Source organism: Lytechinus variegatus, chromosome 9, assembly GCF_018143015.1.
Source record: "Lytechinus variegatus isolate NC3 chromosome 9, Lvar_3.0, whole genome shotgun sequence".
In the NCBI taxonomy this organism is placed as follows: domain Eukaryota; kingdom Metazoa; phylum Echinodermata; class Echinoidea; order Temnopleuroida; family Toxopneustidae; genus Lytechinus; species Lytechinus variegatus.
This window is the reverse complement of record NC_054748.1, coordinates 33017427-33037797: the sequence shown is the minus strand read 5'-3', so window position 1 is coordinate 33037797 and position 20371 is coordinate 33017427. Positions and strand designations below refer to the sequence as shown.

General features: G+C 39.8%; 1 protein-coding gene across 2 annotated transcripts in view; it reads left to right on the top strand.

The window, feature by feature from the left end:
* The window catches only part of LOC121421786 (ankyrin repeat and sterile alpha motif domain-containing protein 1B-like), a 147788-nt gene extending 127653 nt beyond the window's left edge, over positions 1-20135 (top strand). Inside the window, exons 18-22 of one of the 2 annotated variants that reach the window (XM_041616585.1) lie at positions 736-884; positions 1466-1606; positions 15302-15724; positions 17114-17410; positions 18553-20135. In XM_041616585.1, the coding sequence (XP_041472519.1) occupies positions 736-884; positions 1466-1606; positions 15302-15724; positions 17114-17410; positions 18553-18741 (1199 nt within the window). In that variant the 3' untranslated portion in view covers positions 18742-20135. Of the gene's footprint in view, positions 1-735; positions 885-1465; positions 1934-15301; positions 15725-17113; positions 17411-18552 lie in introns of both variants that reach the window. The other variant, XM_041616584.1, reaches the window with a different exon arrangement.
* The last annotated feature ends 236 nt before the right edge of the window (positions 20136-20371 follow it).

The window sequence follows — 20371 nt, the reverse complement described above, 5'->3', positions numbered from 1 at the left end:
ACTCATTGTCTACATGTATTTTGTGAATGTGCCAAGTTGCTGAGGATCATTAGCATTTCATTCAGTAGCGTCAGAGTGGAAGAAATCATTACAAAAGAATGTGATTCATGTACATTGTTTGGTTTAAATTGTGTGATCGTTAAGGCCCCATTTGGGATTTTTACCAGAGATTTGCAAAAGACACTTAAAGCAGTTGTTTTTTATTGAGGTCACCATTGATGCCAAATACTAGACAGGCTATTTTAGTTCGTCTCTCTGTTTATGGATTTTGATATTCTTCCTTTCTATTTTCACCCCAATTTCAATTGTTGCCTCAAATTAGCTTTTTTTTGTCAATTTTCTCTGTTTTTGCTTTGTCTCTCTTTCCTCATTTCTTCTTTATTTTACATGCATGTAGCTTTCATTATACGAAGAGGCTAAACCTTGTTCTGGGAAATGCGTTTTCTATCATTGTTTCTCTTTCACTTGGTACTGATTAGTTACAGGATTGCTTAGAATGCATGAATGCGTGTAAGCTGCAACCAGAGGACCGACGGCTTAAGGTCCTGTCCGAGGGACATGGTAATGAAGATTTTGCCTTACAAGTAGCAATCGAACCTGGGTCACCGTTATCCTGGGAAATGACTCCAATCTACCCACTGAGCTAGCATTCCTCCTTTAATTTATTTCTTTAAAATGTAATTGTTTCGAAACGTTTTTTATTCATTTTTTTCAATCACATTAATGTTCCTTTAGGTCCTGGTCCGGAGTTCACACCCAAGCCTGCGTCCGTCTCTGATTGGCTGCGGAGTCTACTACTCAGTGATTACATAACAAACTTTCTTGAAAATAACATCACTACGATGGATAGAGCATTAGAGCTATGGGAGTTTGAACTAGAAAATGTAAGTATAGAACGGATGCCAAATGTAATTTTGTGTATCTTGTCACTCCCCCATCCTCCCAACACATATACAAATACAGAAAATTTTACATAATATATGAGCACCCAGCAGTTTTCCTACGAAGGAGAAACCATCCATAGCAAGTTTTGTACATAAGTCTCTGGGGAATTTATCATTTTGGCGATTAGGTCTGCTATTGCACAGGCAAAATCATGCAGAACAAAATAGTTATTTTTAATACTCTAGCTACTAAAAGGTATCATCATCATTAAAGACGATGGATATTTTCTTAAACTTTGGACAATATCAGACCTTATCCTGGCAATAAGCTTTAGCTGCAAGCAAATTTATTACATCTGAACAGCTTCATTAACCCTAAAAGGCCAGGGGGGGGATGGAATCTGCCCCCACTACATTTTTCATGATAGATCTGCCGCACAAAATATTTCAACCAAGGCACTCGCTGACTTTTTACTTTTAAATCTCGCACAACTTTTGAGACCAAATTTGGGTTCAAATAACCTGGCTCTTTTAGGGTTAATATTGGCATCTAAATCTATCCCGATTGTGCATCATTACAGGTCCTTGAAGTACCTATGCTAGGCCACAGAAAGAGGATCCTTGCATCGCTTGGTGACCGACGACGGAGTCGACACAGCAGCACCATCGACATCGAGATCAGCCGACCTCACTCCCTGGATCTCACCTGCAGCGAAGACTTGGTAAGACCACCCAAACACAAATTCCCCTCTTCCTGTGAAAACCTTCTGTCGTCTTGTGAGCCAGTCCCGACACTGTCACCTCCACCGCTTCCACCACCACCACTGCCACCACCGCCACCACCCCGTCACACCTCCGCTGTTAAGCCCTCCTCCTCCAACCGAGAGAGTATCAAATCCAAAGCTAAATCCCTCGCGAGAAAGGTCTTAACCAGCCCCACCAGCTCCAGATCCAGTGAGAAGGGGATCCGACCTCGGAAGCCGACGGATCGCGGTAGCTCCAAGTCAAGAGACGTCCCTGTCGTACCAAGGGTGGCTGCTCCGGTAAAGGCAAGATAAAATGAACATCAGTGACGCTGATTTGGAAGCTTTGTATACTCCGGAGATTACTAACATAATCATTTAACGGGTGTAGGCTACATGCTAGCAATGCTAGGCAGGATTCATACAAGCTGAAATAAATCACTCCCCCTTCCCCCAAAGACACTCCAGAAAAATGAGACAAAATTTAAACGAATTCATTTCCATCCGCATTCTTTGTTACTGGTTTGCAATTGATATTTACAGTGTAACTCCAAAGAGTTCATATTTTCTTTGAAATCCTTTCAAGTCTGCATCAGGAACCATAATTCTACTGTACAAAGAGCTGTATTTTATCATATTTCAAACCTGGTCCCTGTCTTATAAAGAGGTACAATTGATCCGATCAAAATCAAAATCAAATCAGAAGGAAAAAAAGGAAGAAAGCTTGTATGAATCCTGCGTGCTGTTTCACCTTGATAACAGAATATTAGCTCAAATAGTTGACTGATAATAAATTGATAGTTAAGTTGACTCATTCGTCGTACAAATATGTAGATTTCATCATATTAGAAAACATTCCATGACTTTCTGGCTACTAAATGTATATATTTTTATAGATATTCAATCACCTATAGTTGTTTTACATCATGGGTAACATAATATAAATTTATGAAAGAGATAAAACCTTGACATTAACCCATTACCTTCTTAAACTGGGTGATCCCTGTACAAAGTCTATGGAAATCACAGAAGCCAGTAGATAACAGGTTAAACATTGGCATTCTGGAACCGGGAGATCCTTGTCTATAGAAATTACAGAATTCAGTAACCAAAGGGTTAATTACTTAGAGTGATGTGTAACTAACAGATCGAGTAAAACCCTCTTAACCCTATCTAGGCCAGGGGGTGAGGCCTCCGAGGCCCCCCCCCCTCAACGATTCGCGCATTATTTTCGCTGTGCGAATTTTTTTTTTGTCTACGCTGCTTGCTGACTTTTTACTTTCAAGTCTTGCGTAACTTTTGAGGCCAATTTTGCGTCACCAGGGAACGTGGTTCCAAAATTGCTCAAAAACGTGATTTTGTGTACAAAGTCAATGCAAATTGTGTTTTCAACCAATAATCATAAATGTATGATTATTTTTAGTTTTGCTGGTCTGAATGTATTTATTTTATGCTTTTTATGATCTCAGAAGAGTCCCCAACAAATCTCATTGAAAAAACAATGAAAAACAAAAAGTCAAAAAATAAAGAAATACATAAGAAATGGCAAAAACAATATAATACATAAGAAAATGATTTGATATCACAAATTTGTTCATGTACACTTGCTAAGAACACCACAGAGAGTTTCTATACCAAAAATGAGAACATTTGGAGCTTTATTTAGGGAGCATACTAATTACGTATAGATTAGCATAATCACTTAATAGCAAATCACATGAGAAAAATTACTGCACAGTTTTGTCGATTATGTCCCAGACAACCCGCATGCCAATTTTCCGCACGGTCGACGGCCGAGATCTCAAGAAGGCCTGGGAGGCCCCCACCCCCCTCCTAGCCAAATGAACTACATGTACCAAAATACCCCGGCCTAGATAGGGTTAAGGACATTATATGCAACAGCCGATTTGAATAGCGCCACAAGCAGCTACATGTAGCTCATTTTTGTTACGAAAGGTTCTGTACCATGTAATTTAAAGGATCAACAACCAGCTGTCATGTCTACATCCATGTTAGCACTATATTACCTTGTTGGTGCTCACCTCCCCCACCCCCCTATTTTAACCCCCCCTCCCATCTCTCCACCATCTGTTCAGAAGAACCTATTACACCATCACGCTAACGTTAATTCATTTTTTACAATATTCAATTTTCTCCAGTGTGAGCAGGATATTAACTTTCCAATTTTTCACAGTCTTTAGTTTGGATACTCATTTGAATAAATTAATTTATCTGGATTTTCATCATAATATTAGATTAGTTGCATTTGTGGTTGACTTTTAATTCATTTAGTCCATATTCTATTTTGCTGTAATAGTGCCATGCTTATGTTGTGCCCTGTACATGTAATGTATATGTACATGATCATTTCACTATATTGCATCTATTTATATTCACTTTGAATATGTAGATACATGTAGATATTATAAGGACTCCATGTATTTTCAGTGTTTCTTTAAGACTTAACTTTACCATTAACATATTTTTTTTATATTTTAGTGAATCCTAAAACAGTTTAATTTTGGAAACCTTCATTATATCAATAAATACATGTACATTCACTTTTAAAACCCATATCTAGTACTAAAATTTGTAAATGCTCATCTAACTTAAAAGCTAGTTAGTTTTCTAACAAGTAATGATGTTTTTTATAGTGTGCAATATACATGTACTTGTGTGTATTGTATTATTGGAGCTTTATATATTCAGGAGCTTCTTTATTTGTACAATATTGTCTACTTACGGCAAATTATTTATACAAATGATAATCTATTGCCTAGCACACCAACGATAACAATGAGTCGCCAAAGATGAATTTTGAGAATGACATACATGTGTGCATGTAACTCATCAACTGGTGTTTTATCTGTCTCATCATCATGGAGTTCTGGGGAGCATTTCATCAATATTTTCATCCGACAAGTTGTCAGTTCTGACACCCTTCCATGATTTTGATTGGCTGAGAGGCACTGCTCCTATGGTAACTGTCAGATAAAATGGGACTTGTCGGATAAAACGTCAGACAAGTCCTTTCATGTGTGAGGCCCCTCCAAAAATAGGGCACCCCTACAAAATTCACTTAGCTTTACTTATTCACATATACCATCCATTCATTTTCAGTGTATTATATAACCCTCAATTAGAACACTTGCACACCCCTATTTTATAGTGGAGCAACCCAAAACCTCCATCTCAGTTGTCAAGCATGTGGTTGGTCATCATTACCTTGTTGATGCCCATACAAGCTACATGTGACTGACAATTGTTTCTCTCTTCATTATTATTTACAGGTAAGAAAAGATACATTTTTGTTGTTATTAATACCCAAAACTGTTGTATATATAGATTCTGTTTATATGATTGTAATGATACTTTTGTTGTATGATATGTCTTCCTGAAAGTATATAGACTGATTGGGTAGGATGAACATTATAATTGAGAGTATACTGTTATATATCACTGACATCTCAATACAGAGATATTCACCAAATTAATAGTTAAGACATTAGTTATAGTTGTTACTGAAGCTTTTGGTATAGAAATAGAAATAGGTATTGATTAGTATATTATTTTGACATTTCCTTCTAATGTGTACTTGAACTGTATATAATATTAGATTCTGTAGTCAGAGGTGCATGTGCATATACCTATACTGTATACTCCTTTGTTCTTGTTCTTCTCAAGAAAGTATCTGTTATCAACGTGTTATGTAAATAGGCTCTTCAACTTTCAGCTTGTTACCTTGACTCCTGGAACTTGTGTTTACTTTTAAGATATGTTAGGAGTTAGTGGTAGATTAGGGGTTTTTAAGCCATATAGCATGCTGGAAGACAGTGTTAGTATGTTAGTGTATATTGGTTACTGATTCCAAGAGTGAGAGAGTTAACTTGGAGAGAATTAAGGGATCACCTCAGAAATGGCAAGGGATTCTTTTTGGATGTCAGAACAAAGAAAGTTCTCAACTTGTACATAAAAGTTCCATAAGAATCAGGGACCATCTTAACAGTTTAGACCTGAGACTTTAGGATGTATTCCCCTGTATCCATTGGCCATGTGTTCTCTTATCATTTAGTCTAGTAGTTCAGACTTTATTTTATCAATGTTTGGTTATTAGAATTAGAGACTATTAATAAGAATTAGGAAGTATTCTTTAATTCATATAATTTAGATTGATTGTTAGCAGTTATATTTGTATTGATTTTAGTACTTACATTCGTTTATTATTTAAGTATGTTAAAGAACAAGTGAATATATTATATAATCATAAGTTGAGAAATTAGTTTGATAGATAATGTCTATTCTTGATATTGATTGTTATTTGAAATGGTTCTTGTGACATTCTTTTTAATAAACGTACATGTATGATCATTACCTTGTTGATGCCCATACAAGCTACATGTGACTGACAATTGTTTCTCTCTTCATTATTATTTACAGTTTAACGCCCATCCCACCCAGGGAGGGGTAACATTTTGGCGACCCTGCCAGGACAGCAACTTTAGATGTAAATCTTCAAGACTGCTGTCTAAGGACGACCACCTGGAATCGGTGAGGATGCGACCAGGCCCATTTGAAGTATAAACATCTGAACTCAAATCATTGATGCTGTGAAGGTGACTGGAAGAAAGGTGTGGACAGGGAACTGCAAGACTACCTAAAAGAGTTCTAAAAGGGCAAACCAGTGGTAGTTGGACCAGTGAGAGGATCCACAACATAGCTTTCGTCAACATGGCAGACATCGAGGATTTGGTGTTCGAGGTGGAGGAGGCGATATTTGGTCTGGCAGTAGGACACCTGCCAATGGTTTGCACCCATCTAGCTATCCCGTCATCGGAGACAGAGGGGAAGCCCAGGAAGTTTCTGGTCCGTCGACTTCAACGGCTAGTAAGGGAGCTGGGAGATAATGAGGCTGGTGCAGCCACGTTGGCTGCATTAAAGGACATTCTGCAAGGGTTGAAGGACGAGAGCCTAGAAGAGGTACCAGACTTGCACCTGCCTGTTGTAAAAGATGCGGTGGAGGAGAAGCCTTCAATTCCGGTTCCGGTTCAACCCATGCAGATGATCAGAAAGGAGCTGCGAATCAGCGGTCAAGTGGGTGATTCGAGTCACAAGGAGAGGCTAACTCTATCTAGCCTCAACCATCAGATAGATGCAGCTCTTTTGAAAGGATATTCAGAAGCTGAGGTTGTGGAGAGTGTTTTGAAGGCCATTCACCCCAGCCTAAGGCTTCGATCATATTTGGAAAGCTGCTCCAACCTCAATCTTGGGACTCTAAAGGCATTTTTAAAATCGCATTATCAGGAGCAGGATGCGACTGAATTGTATCAAGAGCTTTCGCAGGCAACCCAGGGGAAGACTGAATCAGCACAGAGCTTCGTGATGCGGGCTCTGGATTTGCGCCAGCGGATAATCCGGGCCTCCGAGGACACAACCACTGGGCTGAAATATGACGTCAGCCTGGTGCAGAATATGTTTATTCACACAATCATTACTGGGTTGTTGAATGACCAGATCAGGCAAGATCTTAAAACATCTTTGTCTGTCACAACCAGTGATGAGGAACTCCTGGAAAAATTACACACTGCAGTTGCCCTGGAATCAAAGCGGCAACTGAAAGCTGGGATCAGACCCGCAGCACGGGTGAATGTCATCACGGAGGACAATGCAGAACCTGCAAAGCAAAGGAATAAGAGCCAGCACCCGGAGTTTGAAATGATGAAGGGCTTTGCGGCACAACTGGCCGAACTCAAAGCGTGTGTGGCAGCCTTGCAGGATCGGACACCTGCACCTGGACCAACGCCGGCAGATGGCAGGCCGCCCCGGCCTAAGGGATGTGAGAGATGCCGTGAGCAAGGTCGGGGAAATGACTGCCGTCATTGTTTCAAGTGTGGTTCATCTGAACATTATGCCCGTGGATGCAGGAAGAGGAACCAGGGAAACGGGCAAGGGTCAACCCGAGGGGACCGGGTTTAACCCTACTTGATCAGCTCCCCAAAGAGAATGTGGCATTGAACCAGATGTACGCAACCCCAAGACGCCGGAAACTTGTTGAACTCGTTGGAGAACGCTGCCTGGTAAAATGCACCATGAACGCCATGGATACAACAGCGTTGTGGGACACAGGAGCTCAGGTGTCTGTGGTGACAGAGGCATGGTGGACAGAAAAGCTACCTCTTGTTGCTCTTCAGAAGGTAGAGGATCTACTCGGACGTGGACTCAGGGTGGCAGCTGCAAATGAGACTGTCATGCCTTACATTGGATGGATTCCAATTGATTTGCAGCTGTCCTCTAGGAGCCCAACGTTGTCGGTGCCATTCCTTGTTGCGACAGATGACCTACGGGAACCCATCATCGGCTCCAATGTCATTGGAGAAGTAATTAACAATTTCGATAGTGATCAAATCCCACTCAGTACTCTACAAGCATCAATTCCAAACCTATCCGAAGACAAGGCCATAAAGTTGTTGAACGTCATCAAAGCAAGGGAGACTGAAGAGATCTGTTGTGTGCGGACTGGTAGATCAGTTGCGAGAGTTCCAGCCAACTCGACAATCAACCTAGCTACCAGAGTACGAGCCAGGTCTAACACCGGAGACACCCAAGTCTTATTTGAGCCCAACTGTGATGGCGAATGGCCTGAGGGCCTTGAGATCGAGCCGTATCTACTGCGACTTTCTCAAGGGAACTGCTGTCGGATCAACATTCCAGTTTCAAATCACTCTGACCAACCACTCGTCATTCCAAGCCGCACTATACTAGGCCAGGTACTCCATGTTCGTTCTGTGTTGCCTGGCTACCCTCCACCTGCACGTGATGAGATGTTCGTCAACACTAGTTCAGTGTCTGCAGAGTCTGCCGACTCTTCAAACAATGACCAGACATTTCAACTCCCCCATTTGCCTGAGGAGCAGAGATCAGCAGTACAGGAGTTACTCAGACAGGAAGAGGCAAGTTTCTCTAAGGGTGACAAAGATATGGGTTCAATTCCTGAATTGCAGATGACTCTGAGGCTAAGCGACGATACTCCAGTGCAGCGTACTTACCAGTCTATACCACGCCCATTGTATCAGGAAGTAAAACTGTACCTGCAGGATCTCCTGGATAGAGGGTGGATCAAGAAGTCAGAGTCCCCCTATGCATCCCCGGTAGTCTGCGTGAGAAAGAAAGATGGAGGATTACGTCTCTGCATTGACTATCGTGAGCTGAACCGGAAGACGATTCCTGATAGACAGCCGATCCCTCGTATGCAGGATATCCTTGACAGTCTCGGAGGAAATCGCTGGTTTACTACTCTGGACCAGGGTAAGGCGTACCACCAAGGCTACATGGCCGAGGAGAGTCAACCAATGACAGCATTCGTAACTCCATGGGGACTTCATGAATGGAAACGGATTCCATTTGGGTTACGGAATGCACCAGCAACCTACCAGAGATGCATGGAAACAATTCTTGATGGCTTGAATCACAACATCTGTGAGGTATATCTTGATGATATAACTGTGTATAGCCAGAGCTTTGAAGAACATCTCACCCATCTTAGAACTGTCCTGCGACGCCTAAGTGAGCATGGGGTAAAGCTTAAACCATCAAAATGTAGTCTCTTCCAGAGCGAAGTCAAGTTCCTGGGAAGAATTATCTCAGCAGAAGGGTATTGAGCGGATCCCAAGGAGACACAGGCCCTCACAACCATCAGAGATAAGAAGCCAGAGACTGTAGGTGATCTGAGGAAACTTCTGGGTCTCACAGGCTACTACCGGAGGTATCTTCAGGACTATGCCAAACGGGCGAAGCCACTATACGAGCTTCTAAAATCACAGAATCCACCAAGTACTCCGAAGCCTAGAGCAAAGTCCAAGAAGGCGGGAAAGAAGCAACAACATGGCCAAGCTCCATCCAGTACTAGAATTATATGGACTCAGAAGCATCAAGCTGTTATTGACTCTATGATTGAGGAGCTTATCAACCCACCTGTCATGACCTACCCAGATTTCGACCAAGAATTCATACTTCACACAGATGCATCACAGGAAGGTCTTGGTGCCGTGCTTTATCAGAAAAGAGAAGGAATGTTGCGGGTAATAGCATATGGATCCCGGACCTTGACCCCAGCAGAGAGGAACTATCATCTCCATTCTGGGAAGTTGGAATTTCTTGCTCTGAAATGGGCCATAACAGATCATTTCAGGAGCTACCTCCTCTATGCCAAGAACTTTGTGGTCTACACCGACAACAATCCACTCACATACATCCTTTCAACAGCCAAGTTGAATGCAATTGGACACAGATGGGTAGGTGAGTTGGCAGACTTCAACTTCACCATTCGCTATAGACCTGGCAAGCAGAATGGAGATGCTGACGCTCTCTCCAGGATGCCAAATGACCCTGAAGATGCTAACCAGACCTTCTCGGAAGAGATCTCGCCGGACGTCATGGGAGCAGCCATCCTGGGGGTTCAAATAACGGAGCATCCACATTTCTCCTTAGCCCAGTCTTTACCTCTTGATGTCGGAATCACAGGGATAGATGCAGAGATGCAACCAGCTATCTTCAGTCCAGCCGAAATCAGAAGAGCTCAAGCGGAAGATCCTGCTATCTCTAGAATTCTATCTTACAAAACGAAAGATAGATGGCCTAAGACTCAGGAGAGAAATGGTGAATCCAAGAACACCACCACTATGATGCATGAATGGAGAAATCTTAGGATGGGAGACGACGGGATTCGCCGACGGCACACTAAAACCAAGACACAACTAGTTGTACCTGAAAAGTGGTGGTCCCTAATTTGTGATGAACTCCATGGGAAGATGGGACATCTGGCCACAGACAGGACACTCCATCTCGCGAGGGACCGTTTCTACTGGCCCCACATGGAGAGCTACATTAGCACCTACATCACTAGCAGGTGTAGCTGTGTCAAGCAGAAAGTACCAACCAGACAACCCAAGGCTCCACTCGTTCCGATCATCACCACTGAACCATTTGAACTTGTCAGCATTGACTTCCTTCATCTCGAAAAAAGTAAAGGAGGGTTCGAATATATTCTCGTCGTCATGGATCATTTTACGAGATTTGCTCAAGCATATCCAACTTCAAACAAGTCTGGGCGAACTGCTGCTGACAAAATCTTCAATGATTTTGTACTGAAGTTTGGCTATCCGAGGCGTCTCCACCATGATCAAGGCCGGGAATTCGAAAACAATCTCTTCGCCAGGCTGAGGGAACTGACAGGTGTTGGGCACTCAAGGACTACACCATACCATCCCCAGGGAAATGGTCAAGTGGAACGCTTCAATCGCACCTTGCTGTCGATGCTGAGAACTCTCACTGATGAACAGAAGCAAGATTGGAGACAGCATCTAAACAAAGTAATCCATGCCTATAACAACACCAGGCATGAGACTACTGGGTTTTCTCCACACTACCTTCTCTTTGGGCATTCTCCTAGACTGCCGATTGACTTGGCCTTCGGTTTGACTCCTGCTCAGTCCATTCCGCCTCGTGACCTCGGAGAGTATGTGCGGAAATGGAAGGACAGACTCAATGAGGCTTATGCTATTGCCAGGAAGAATGCACAGAAGTCGTCAGAGAAAGCAAAGCAGCATCATGACCGGAAGACTACTGCAAACGTCATTCTTTCGCCTGGAGATCGGGTGCTCATCAAAAACTGTAAACCAAGAAATGGTCCAGGTAAGCTGAGAGCTTATTTTGAAGATGACATCTACGTGGTAGTTGCGAGGAAGGATGACTTGCCAGTGTATGAGCTGCGATCTGAGAGTGGTGAAAAGAGAACCCGGACTCTTCACCGAAATCTCCTTTTCCCCTGTGACTCGTTGGAAGGCAGCCAGACGACACAACTTCCTACTACAACTAAGAAGGTTAACAGACGCTCAATTAAGAAGGAAGAACAACGTGAGCAATCCCATCAAGCAGAATTAGACAGCTCAGATGACGAAGATGCATACTTGACTGAGTATTATCGTCGAGCAGCTTCTGATGCACTAGAAGAGACATCCAGGGTAGACTCGCCAGTGGCAGAGCAGGCACCTTTAGACTGCTCTGACCCGGTTGTGGACGTTCCTCTGCGAATTCCTGAACCTGCAGACCATCTCCATGAGGACACCAGGGCTGATGGAAGTACTACTTCTGAAGGAGGTCAACCTCTACCAGACCCAACAGTGACTGTAGATAGAAACCAGCCACCAATGGAAGCATCTGGGTATCCCAGAGCTGATGCTTATCTTGATTTGCAGCCAACCGGACTGGATGAGATGCAGCCTGTGGACAACTCAACAGACCAGGTCCTTACACCGGATGAGGTTAACTTGCCACGATGGCCCGCCAGGGATCGACGACCTCCCAACCAATTCACCTACAGTGGACTCGGAGAACCAGACAGGCAAAGTATGAACTCAAATATAGGTGGAATGTATGTCCACATGCCCCCACAACAGATGGTGTATGCCCCAGAATATGTGCCAACCAGTAATAACATTTACTCTTACCCCAACCAAAGTGGAGTATATCTAAATCAACCGTCACAGTATTCCACACTGAATCAGCACGTGTACCCGAACTTCGTGTGCTGAAGAACTTTGATTGAAAATCATTTCCGAAATTGATAGTTTTGGAAGAACTTTTTAACGATCAGATAGAGATTCGTTTTGGGAGATGAGATGCACAGAGACTTAAATTAGACACTGCGCAGTTGGGATAGAGACATAGGCATTTTTAAATTTCATTTTTTATAGTTATATAGCTATGAAATGTAGAATGCATTAGTTATCAGGCATCTCTCTCAAGTGATTTTTTTTAATGGACTGCTCAAGCACACTAATTGTGTTGTATGAATTATTTTTTTCGTATAAAGATCTAATTGATCGAGAGTTGTATACTATCAGGAAAGGCCGCCTGGTATGTTTACACTTTTCACGCAATGTTCTTAAACTTGCGATATTTAGGATATTATTCTTCTGCAAAAATTCATTGAGTAGACATGTGTTTATACACAACCATTTTGTATACAAATTTATTCAGAATTTTGTGTCAGGAGTAATCCCCTTGATTACTTGGACAGCTGTTTTTGGATCGATATTCTGTTTTCGTTGATTAGCATCTATGTATTTGTTACTTGTAAATATTGTCGTAAATGTCGAGGACGACATTTCTTTGAGGAGGGAAAGATGTGAGGCCCCTCCAAAAATAGGGCACCCCTACAAAATTTACTCAGCTACTTATTCACATATACCACCCATTCATTATTGTGTATTATATAACCCTCAATTAGAACCCTTGCACACCCCTATTTTATAGTAGAGCGACCCAAAACCTCCATCTCAGTTGTCAAGCATGTGGTTGGTCATCATTACCTTGTTGATGCCCATACAAGCTACATGTGACTGACAATTGTTTCTCTCTTCATTATTATTTACAGGTAAGAAAAGATACATTTTTGTTGTTATTAATACCCAAAACTGTTGTATATATATATTCTGTTTATATGATTGTAATGATACTTTTGTTGTATGATATGTCTTCCTGAAAGTATATAGACTGATTGGGTAGGATGAACATTATAATTGAGAGTATACTGTTATATATCACTGGCATCTCAATACAGAGATATTCACCAATTAATAGTGAAAACATTAGTTATAGTTGTTACTGAAGCTTTTGGTATAGAAATAGAAATAGGTATTGATTAGTATATTATTTTGACATTTCCTTCTAATGTGTACTTGAACTGTATATAATATTAGATTCTGTAGTCAGAGGTGCATGTGCATATACCTATACTGTATACTCCTTTGTTCTTGTTCTTCTCAAGAAAGTATCTGTTATCAACGTGTTATGTAAATAGGCTCTTCAACTTTCAGCTTGTTACCTTGACTCCTGGAACTTGTGTTTACTTTTAAGATATGTTAGGAGTTAGTGGTAGATTAGGGGTTATTAAGCCATATAGCATGCTGGAAGACATTGTTAGTATGTTAGTGTATATTGGTTACTGATTCCAAGAGTGAAAGAGTTAACTTGGAGAGAATTAAGGGATCACCTCAGAAATGGCAAGGGATTCTTTTTGGATGTCAGAACAAAGAAAGTTCTCAAGTTGTACATAAAAGTTCCATAAGAATCAGGGACCATCTTAACAGTTTAGATCTGAGACTTTAGGATGTATTCCCCTGTATCCATTGGCCATGTGTTCTCTTATCATTTAGTCTAGTAGTTCAGACTTTATTTTATCAATGTTTGGTTATTAGAATTAGAGACTATTAATAAGAATTAGGAAGTATTCTTTAATTCATATAATTTAGATTGATTGTTAGCAGTTATATTTGTATTGATTTTAGTACTTACATTCGTTTATTATTTAAGTATGTTAAAGAACAAGTGAATATATTATATAATCATAAGTTGAGAAATTAGTTTGATAGATAATGTCTATTCTTGATATTGATTGTTATTTGAAATGGTTCTTGTGACATTCTTTTTAATAAACGTACATGTATGATCATTACCTTGTTGATGCCCATACAAGCTACATGTGACTGACAATTGTTTCTCTCTTCATTATTATTTACAGTTTAACGCCCATCCCACCCAGGGAGGGGTAACACATGAAACACTCCCCAGTTTCCTTCTTCATTTTGATATGTGTACCTACCAATTATTCTGAATAACGCACAAACTAGCAAGAAGAGTTTCCAGTTGTGATGTTTAATAAAACATTGTGGTGCAGGAAAATGGCTTCAGTTTTGTTAAGGATATGACAACCTTCTGTAATGAAAGGGATGGCTAATTAGCATACAATGTATCTTCTGTTCTCCTAAAAGTTGAGTTCACTCATTTCTAATATGGATCCAGAATCATACGACAGTTTCTGCGCAAATTGTTTCTGACTTGCCAACAGTTTCTGTAGATTATAATCCACAATGCAGGAACGATCCTCCAAAGTATGAATTTGGTGCCAAATCAAAGAAGAATTTTCACTCGTACTATTGATATCCTTTGTATAATTGGAACATTATTAATGATTATGATATTTATCTCCATACATGTTTCCTTCCTTGTGCGACCAACTGTATTTTCTAATCGGTGGTCAACTTTAAACTAATTATGTGTTTGAAACGCAAAATGATTAATGATACATGTATAACCCTTTGAATATTAGTCAGCATCTTGTATTGAATCTTGCTTCTCGTAGAGCATCACTTCTTAGAAACATGAAAGCTGCTTGAAGCATTAGTGGAGTAGTAAAGCAACTATTTCTAAAACTGTGTTAGAATAATCATCAGAAAATTAGTCTCCATCAATTAAATTGAACAATAATGAATGATGATGTATTTATTAGGTTTATCTTACTCTCCTCCTTAAATGATAATGGTAAAAGTGGAGTTTCCATAAAATTATATTTACAAGATAAATGGAAGAAAATGGTAAAGAGTGTGATTGCTTTATTTTGCAGAGAAACGTGTAGGCACATTGTATTACAACAGATACACGTTGACTCTATTTTATTAATGCTGTGTGATAATTGAACTGATTTTGTAATCATTTATTCACTTAGTGCTTAGTACATTTCATATTTTTATTGAACAAATTTATGTCATTTGAAATGTTGAATATATTCCGAAACTTGATACTAATTTTCTAACATTTTTTGCTACTTACCATTAACAGGAGTTACAGATAGAATCTTTCGTCGGACCCGAAGAGAGAGAGGAAATCAAACGTCACACGAGTCAGTCATCGTCGTTGGATATCGATCTCTTTAAAGACTATTCCAAGGAGGTAGCATCTCCGACAAGAAACTCCACTTCCTCGACGATACCTGAAGAGGGAGCCCTTCACCCCTCCGAGGAGGAGGAATTCAGAACTCTGATAGAGACCACGGAACAGTATGCGCGCCAGAACGGCGATTGTGCGAGCTTTAAAAGGACTAATGAGAGAGGGATGGTTGAAAGTAAAAAGAAAGAGGGAGGTGAGGAAGAGGAGAAGGGGAACGGAGTCCCTCCAGAGAAGAAGCAGGGTGACACCCCCGGATCACAATGGATGCACCCTCCTGATGCGCTCATAAAGGGATGCTGCAATTATACATCATCTGTAAGTATAATGGATGGTCAAATTCTGGGTACGTTCTATTAGATCATCAGCCCAAGACATGCCATATTTACAGGACAAGTCCACCCCAACAAAAACTTGATTTGAATGAAAAGAGAAAAATTCAAAAAGCATAACACTAAAAAATTCATCAAAATCGGATGTAAAATAAGAAAGTTATGACATTTCAAAGTTTCACTTCATTTCACATAAACAGTTATATAAACGAGCCAGCTACATCCAAATGAGAGAGTCGATGATGTCATTCACTCACTATTTCTTTTGTTTTTTATTGTTTGAAATATGAAATATTTTTATTTTCTTGTCATTGTCATGTGAAATGAAGTTTCATTCCTCCCTGAACACGCGGAATTCCATTATTTTAACATTTTGTGCTTCAGGCAAGGAGGTCCCAATCGTCAAATTCGTAAAAATTGAAATATTGTATAATTCAAACAATAAAAAACAAAAGAAATAGTTAGTGAGTGACATCATCAACTCTCTCATTTGGATGTAACTGGCTCGTTCATATAACTATTTTGTTAAAAATAAGCGAAACTTTGAAATGTCATAACTTTCTTATTTTACATCCGATTTTGATGAAATCTTCAGCATTGTGCTTGTCTGATTATTCTCTATTGATTCAAAACAATTTTTTTTCTGAGGTGGACTTGACCTATAAGTTTCCCCTTTTCAAAATGCTTGAAGTTTTTAACTATAAGTTTTTTTTAAATTCTTACTCAGACCGTTCCTAGGATACTTGACTATTTTCTGTGTAATATCTACATGTATTAGCAAATACTTATATGCTGCATGGTGCTTTTCCAGGAAATCGATTAAATCATAAAAAGTCATTACTAATTTTAATGAAAAAAAATTATGAATTTTAAGCTTATGGATAACTAATTTGAATTTCTTTAGTTTTCTGTTTCTGTTGTTGAAAGGACATATTACTTTGGCGGTGTAGCTTTCTGCCACATTTTAACACCAAGACCATGTAACCAATTACACAGGAAATATTCTATGTCTAATTTAATCCATCATAATCGCTGATCTTATTGACGATAAAAATTCATCCCGGGGCCTTTTTGGTTAAAGTGGATGTAATGGTTGAGTTTGGATTTGAGCTCAGAATCTTGTAACCATGAATCCAGTGCTCTAACCAATGGACAACATGACCCATATTGGCAGTTCTGGGGCCCTATTCATCAGGAATCACAACTATGTCATATTTGTCATTATGTCAACTACTATGGTAAACTTGAATGTGATTGGCTGCTGAGCCCTGTTACCACGGTGGTTACCATAGTGACAAAGTTGCAACAGTTAATGAAACAGGCTCCTGGATTGTAATTTCTATCATTATTTGCTCTTTTACTCCACCATCCGCAGTATCTAGGGTCATCTATCATCAAGGAGCTTCACGGAACCGAATCAACGCGAGAAGCGTGCACGCGGCTGAGACGATCAGCACAGCACCTCCAGAAGATGCCCGCGATCACGCTCTCCATCAACTACGGCGGCGTCAAGTTCATCGACTCCAAATCGAAGATGGTGATTACGGAACACGAGATCTGTAACATCTCCTGCGTCGCCCAAGACTCTCATGATCTTAAAACCTTTGCATACATCACTAAGGATATCCAATATGAGAAGCTATATTGCCATGTCTTTACAGTCAAGACTGTGGTAAGTTTCATTCACTATTTTTTCTTAAAGGGTTACTTTGGGCTGAGAATAATATCTGAATAAATAGGACAAAATTGGCCAAGCAAAACGCTCAAAATAGATACTATCAGTGGCAGGCTACCTACAGGTAGCAAAAATTGTCACCGTGAAGTCACAGGCAAGGCTTGCACAGAATAGAGGCACAGGGCCTTTACATGTTGACTTGTATCATATCTTGATGGTGACATGACATTTGCTCTTGCGACATTTGCTCCGGTCTTAATATGTCAAAGGGCATAGGGTTAAAGTAAGGATTGTAATAGAGTTTGTGGTTCAGAACAATGTAAAGATTAGGCTAGGTTTTATGTTTGGCGTAACATGCAGATTTTCCATCGGAGCAATTGTCACTGGAGCAAATGTCATGGAACCATCTTTAGTGTATGTTATAACAATACACAATATATTTCCTTTCTCTTCTTTTTTCCCCATTATTATTGCAGTGGTAAATCACACTTACTATCATACCTTTATCATAATGGTTTGGTTATAACAAGTTACCAAAAAATTATGTTCTATTCATTATTATGTAACTTCTGAAGGTTTCCATGGCGAAGAAGAATAGTGTAGTAGGTTTCACGGTACACCATGTATCTTTCTTGGGCAAGTGTTGGTCCTGAAAAGGACCACCCAAGAGATTGGATGGTCCTTTTCAGGAGCAACACTTGCCCAAGAAAGATACATGGTGTACCGTGAAACCTACTACACTATTCATTATTATTGCAACGGTAAATCAAACTTATAATCATATCTTTGTCATTCGGTATGGTTATAACAAGTTACAAGAAATGTCTGTTCTATTAAGAGTTGGCACACCACTGTTTCTTCATTATTATTGCAATGGTAAAATCAAACTTATAATCATATCTTTGTAATACGGTATGGTTATAACAAGGTACAAGAAATTTCTGTTCTATTCTGTTTTTCTTCATTATTATTACAATGGTAAAATCAAACTTATAATCATATCTTTGTAATACGGTATGGTTATAACAAGTTACAAGAAATTTCTGTTCTATTTTTTTTTCTGCATTATTGTTGCAGTGGTGAATTAACCTTACAGTAAAACTGTTTTACATAAACAATTATTTATCATGTTGTTGCAGGACTTAGCCACGGAGATCATCATGACGCTAGGTCAGGCATTTGAAATTGCTTACAAGATGCTCTTAAAGACAACAAAGGGGGCAGCAGACATGACCCAACCGCAGCAGCCAATCAGAGTCAAGGAGATTCAGGCGGCAGCAGACGACGGCGATTCCGACACCCCCAGTTATGAAGATACAAAATTATAGCGGCAGCCCCCTGGAAGGGGAATAGACTGTTCTCTTTACTAGCAATGCTTTCAACAGAGATATAAACAATTTCCTGTATATATATATAATATATAAAACCCTATATGTGAATTCTGAACACTATGGACAACCAATATGAATTTAAACTCTGGTCTATAAAGTTGTGGTTTAACTATGGATAGCCAATTGTGACACTGAACAGTACCCGGTGGGTGTTTCATAAAACTCTTCGTAAGATACGAATGACTTTACGCACAACTGGTGATCCTTCACTTGTGCTACATGTACGTGATATCCCTGTGTAATTGAGTAATGACCTGAGAACATGTTCTAGTCTAGCGTAAAGTCGTTCGAAACTTTACGAACAGCTTTATGAAACACCCACTGGGGGCCATTTCATGAAGCTGTTCGTAAAGAGTGACTAATGATCCTTTCTTGTGGTGAATGATGTTAACTATTAAATGTTCATTGGTGAACATTTAGCGCATGAGAAAGGTTCACAAGTCGTTCTTAAAGTCACTCTTAATTTACGAACAGCTTTATAAAACACCCGCCAAGTTTGATACTGTATGTCAGCTCATATGTCACTCAGAACTTTCATCTCTCTCTCTCTGAGGATAAAAACTGAATTAGTTTTCCTCGTCGATATAGCATGACGAATGAGCATAATGAAAATAACAGACTTAAAATGTTAACAAGTTTTGAACATGTTCAGTTCAAGCCCGAGTCCCACACTCAAGCAAAAATCCTTTTATAGTTGAATGGAAATTTGTAGATATTTGCGATCAGTCGCAACTCAACTCTATCGCATTGCCCCATCATGCTTAATTTGGGGGCTTAGGCATGTAATCAAATATTAGTCTCTTGTAACACATGAGTCTTTATTAAATCTAAAATATACATACTTTATACATACCTACGTAATTGTATACATGCATCAATGTCTTACGTACAGGGTCTCTTTGTTGAGGAATTCAGTATGTTTCATAAAGCTCATAAATAATCAAAATGCGATGTTCATGTACATGTATTTGGCCTTTGCTACTTAAAATTCTACTTAATTTTTTTTATTTACGAGTTTCTAGAACCACTCGTGAGGCATACTGCTTGGACAACAGGTTAGAGAGTCTGCTAACCACTTACATGTAGTAATGCTATCATGCCTTCTTACGTGTATATGAATTCACATTTCTCTTGCTTTTATGAAGTTGTAAAATATTCCTTGCTTTGTTGTGTCATCTGTATATTCTATCAGCTTTCGCAAAGGTGGGATTTTTGTTTGATGACCACAAGATTGTGAAAACGAACAGGAAAAAATTGTGAGGAAGTTATACCAGTGGGACCAGCTAACGGACAGTGAAAGATTTTCTTCACCCTTAGCCTTAGACACTTTCCTCCCAGTGAGATGATTGCCTCTCCACATGCTCCATGTGACGCTTTGTCGTTTCAAGTATATTCATTGGACTTCAAGCTTTTGGTCTACTTAGGTACAGTAGTCTAATATTCCACATGGGCTAAAAAATTAACCCATTTAGTGACACTTTCATTTGGTCTACACAAAACTTTGGGTAATGCCAACTTAGCGGAATTCCCATTCACATGTAGTCTAATGCCCAGTCAGACTAAATTT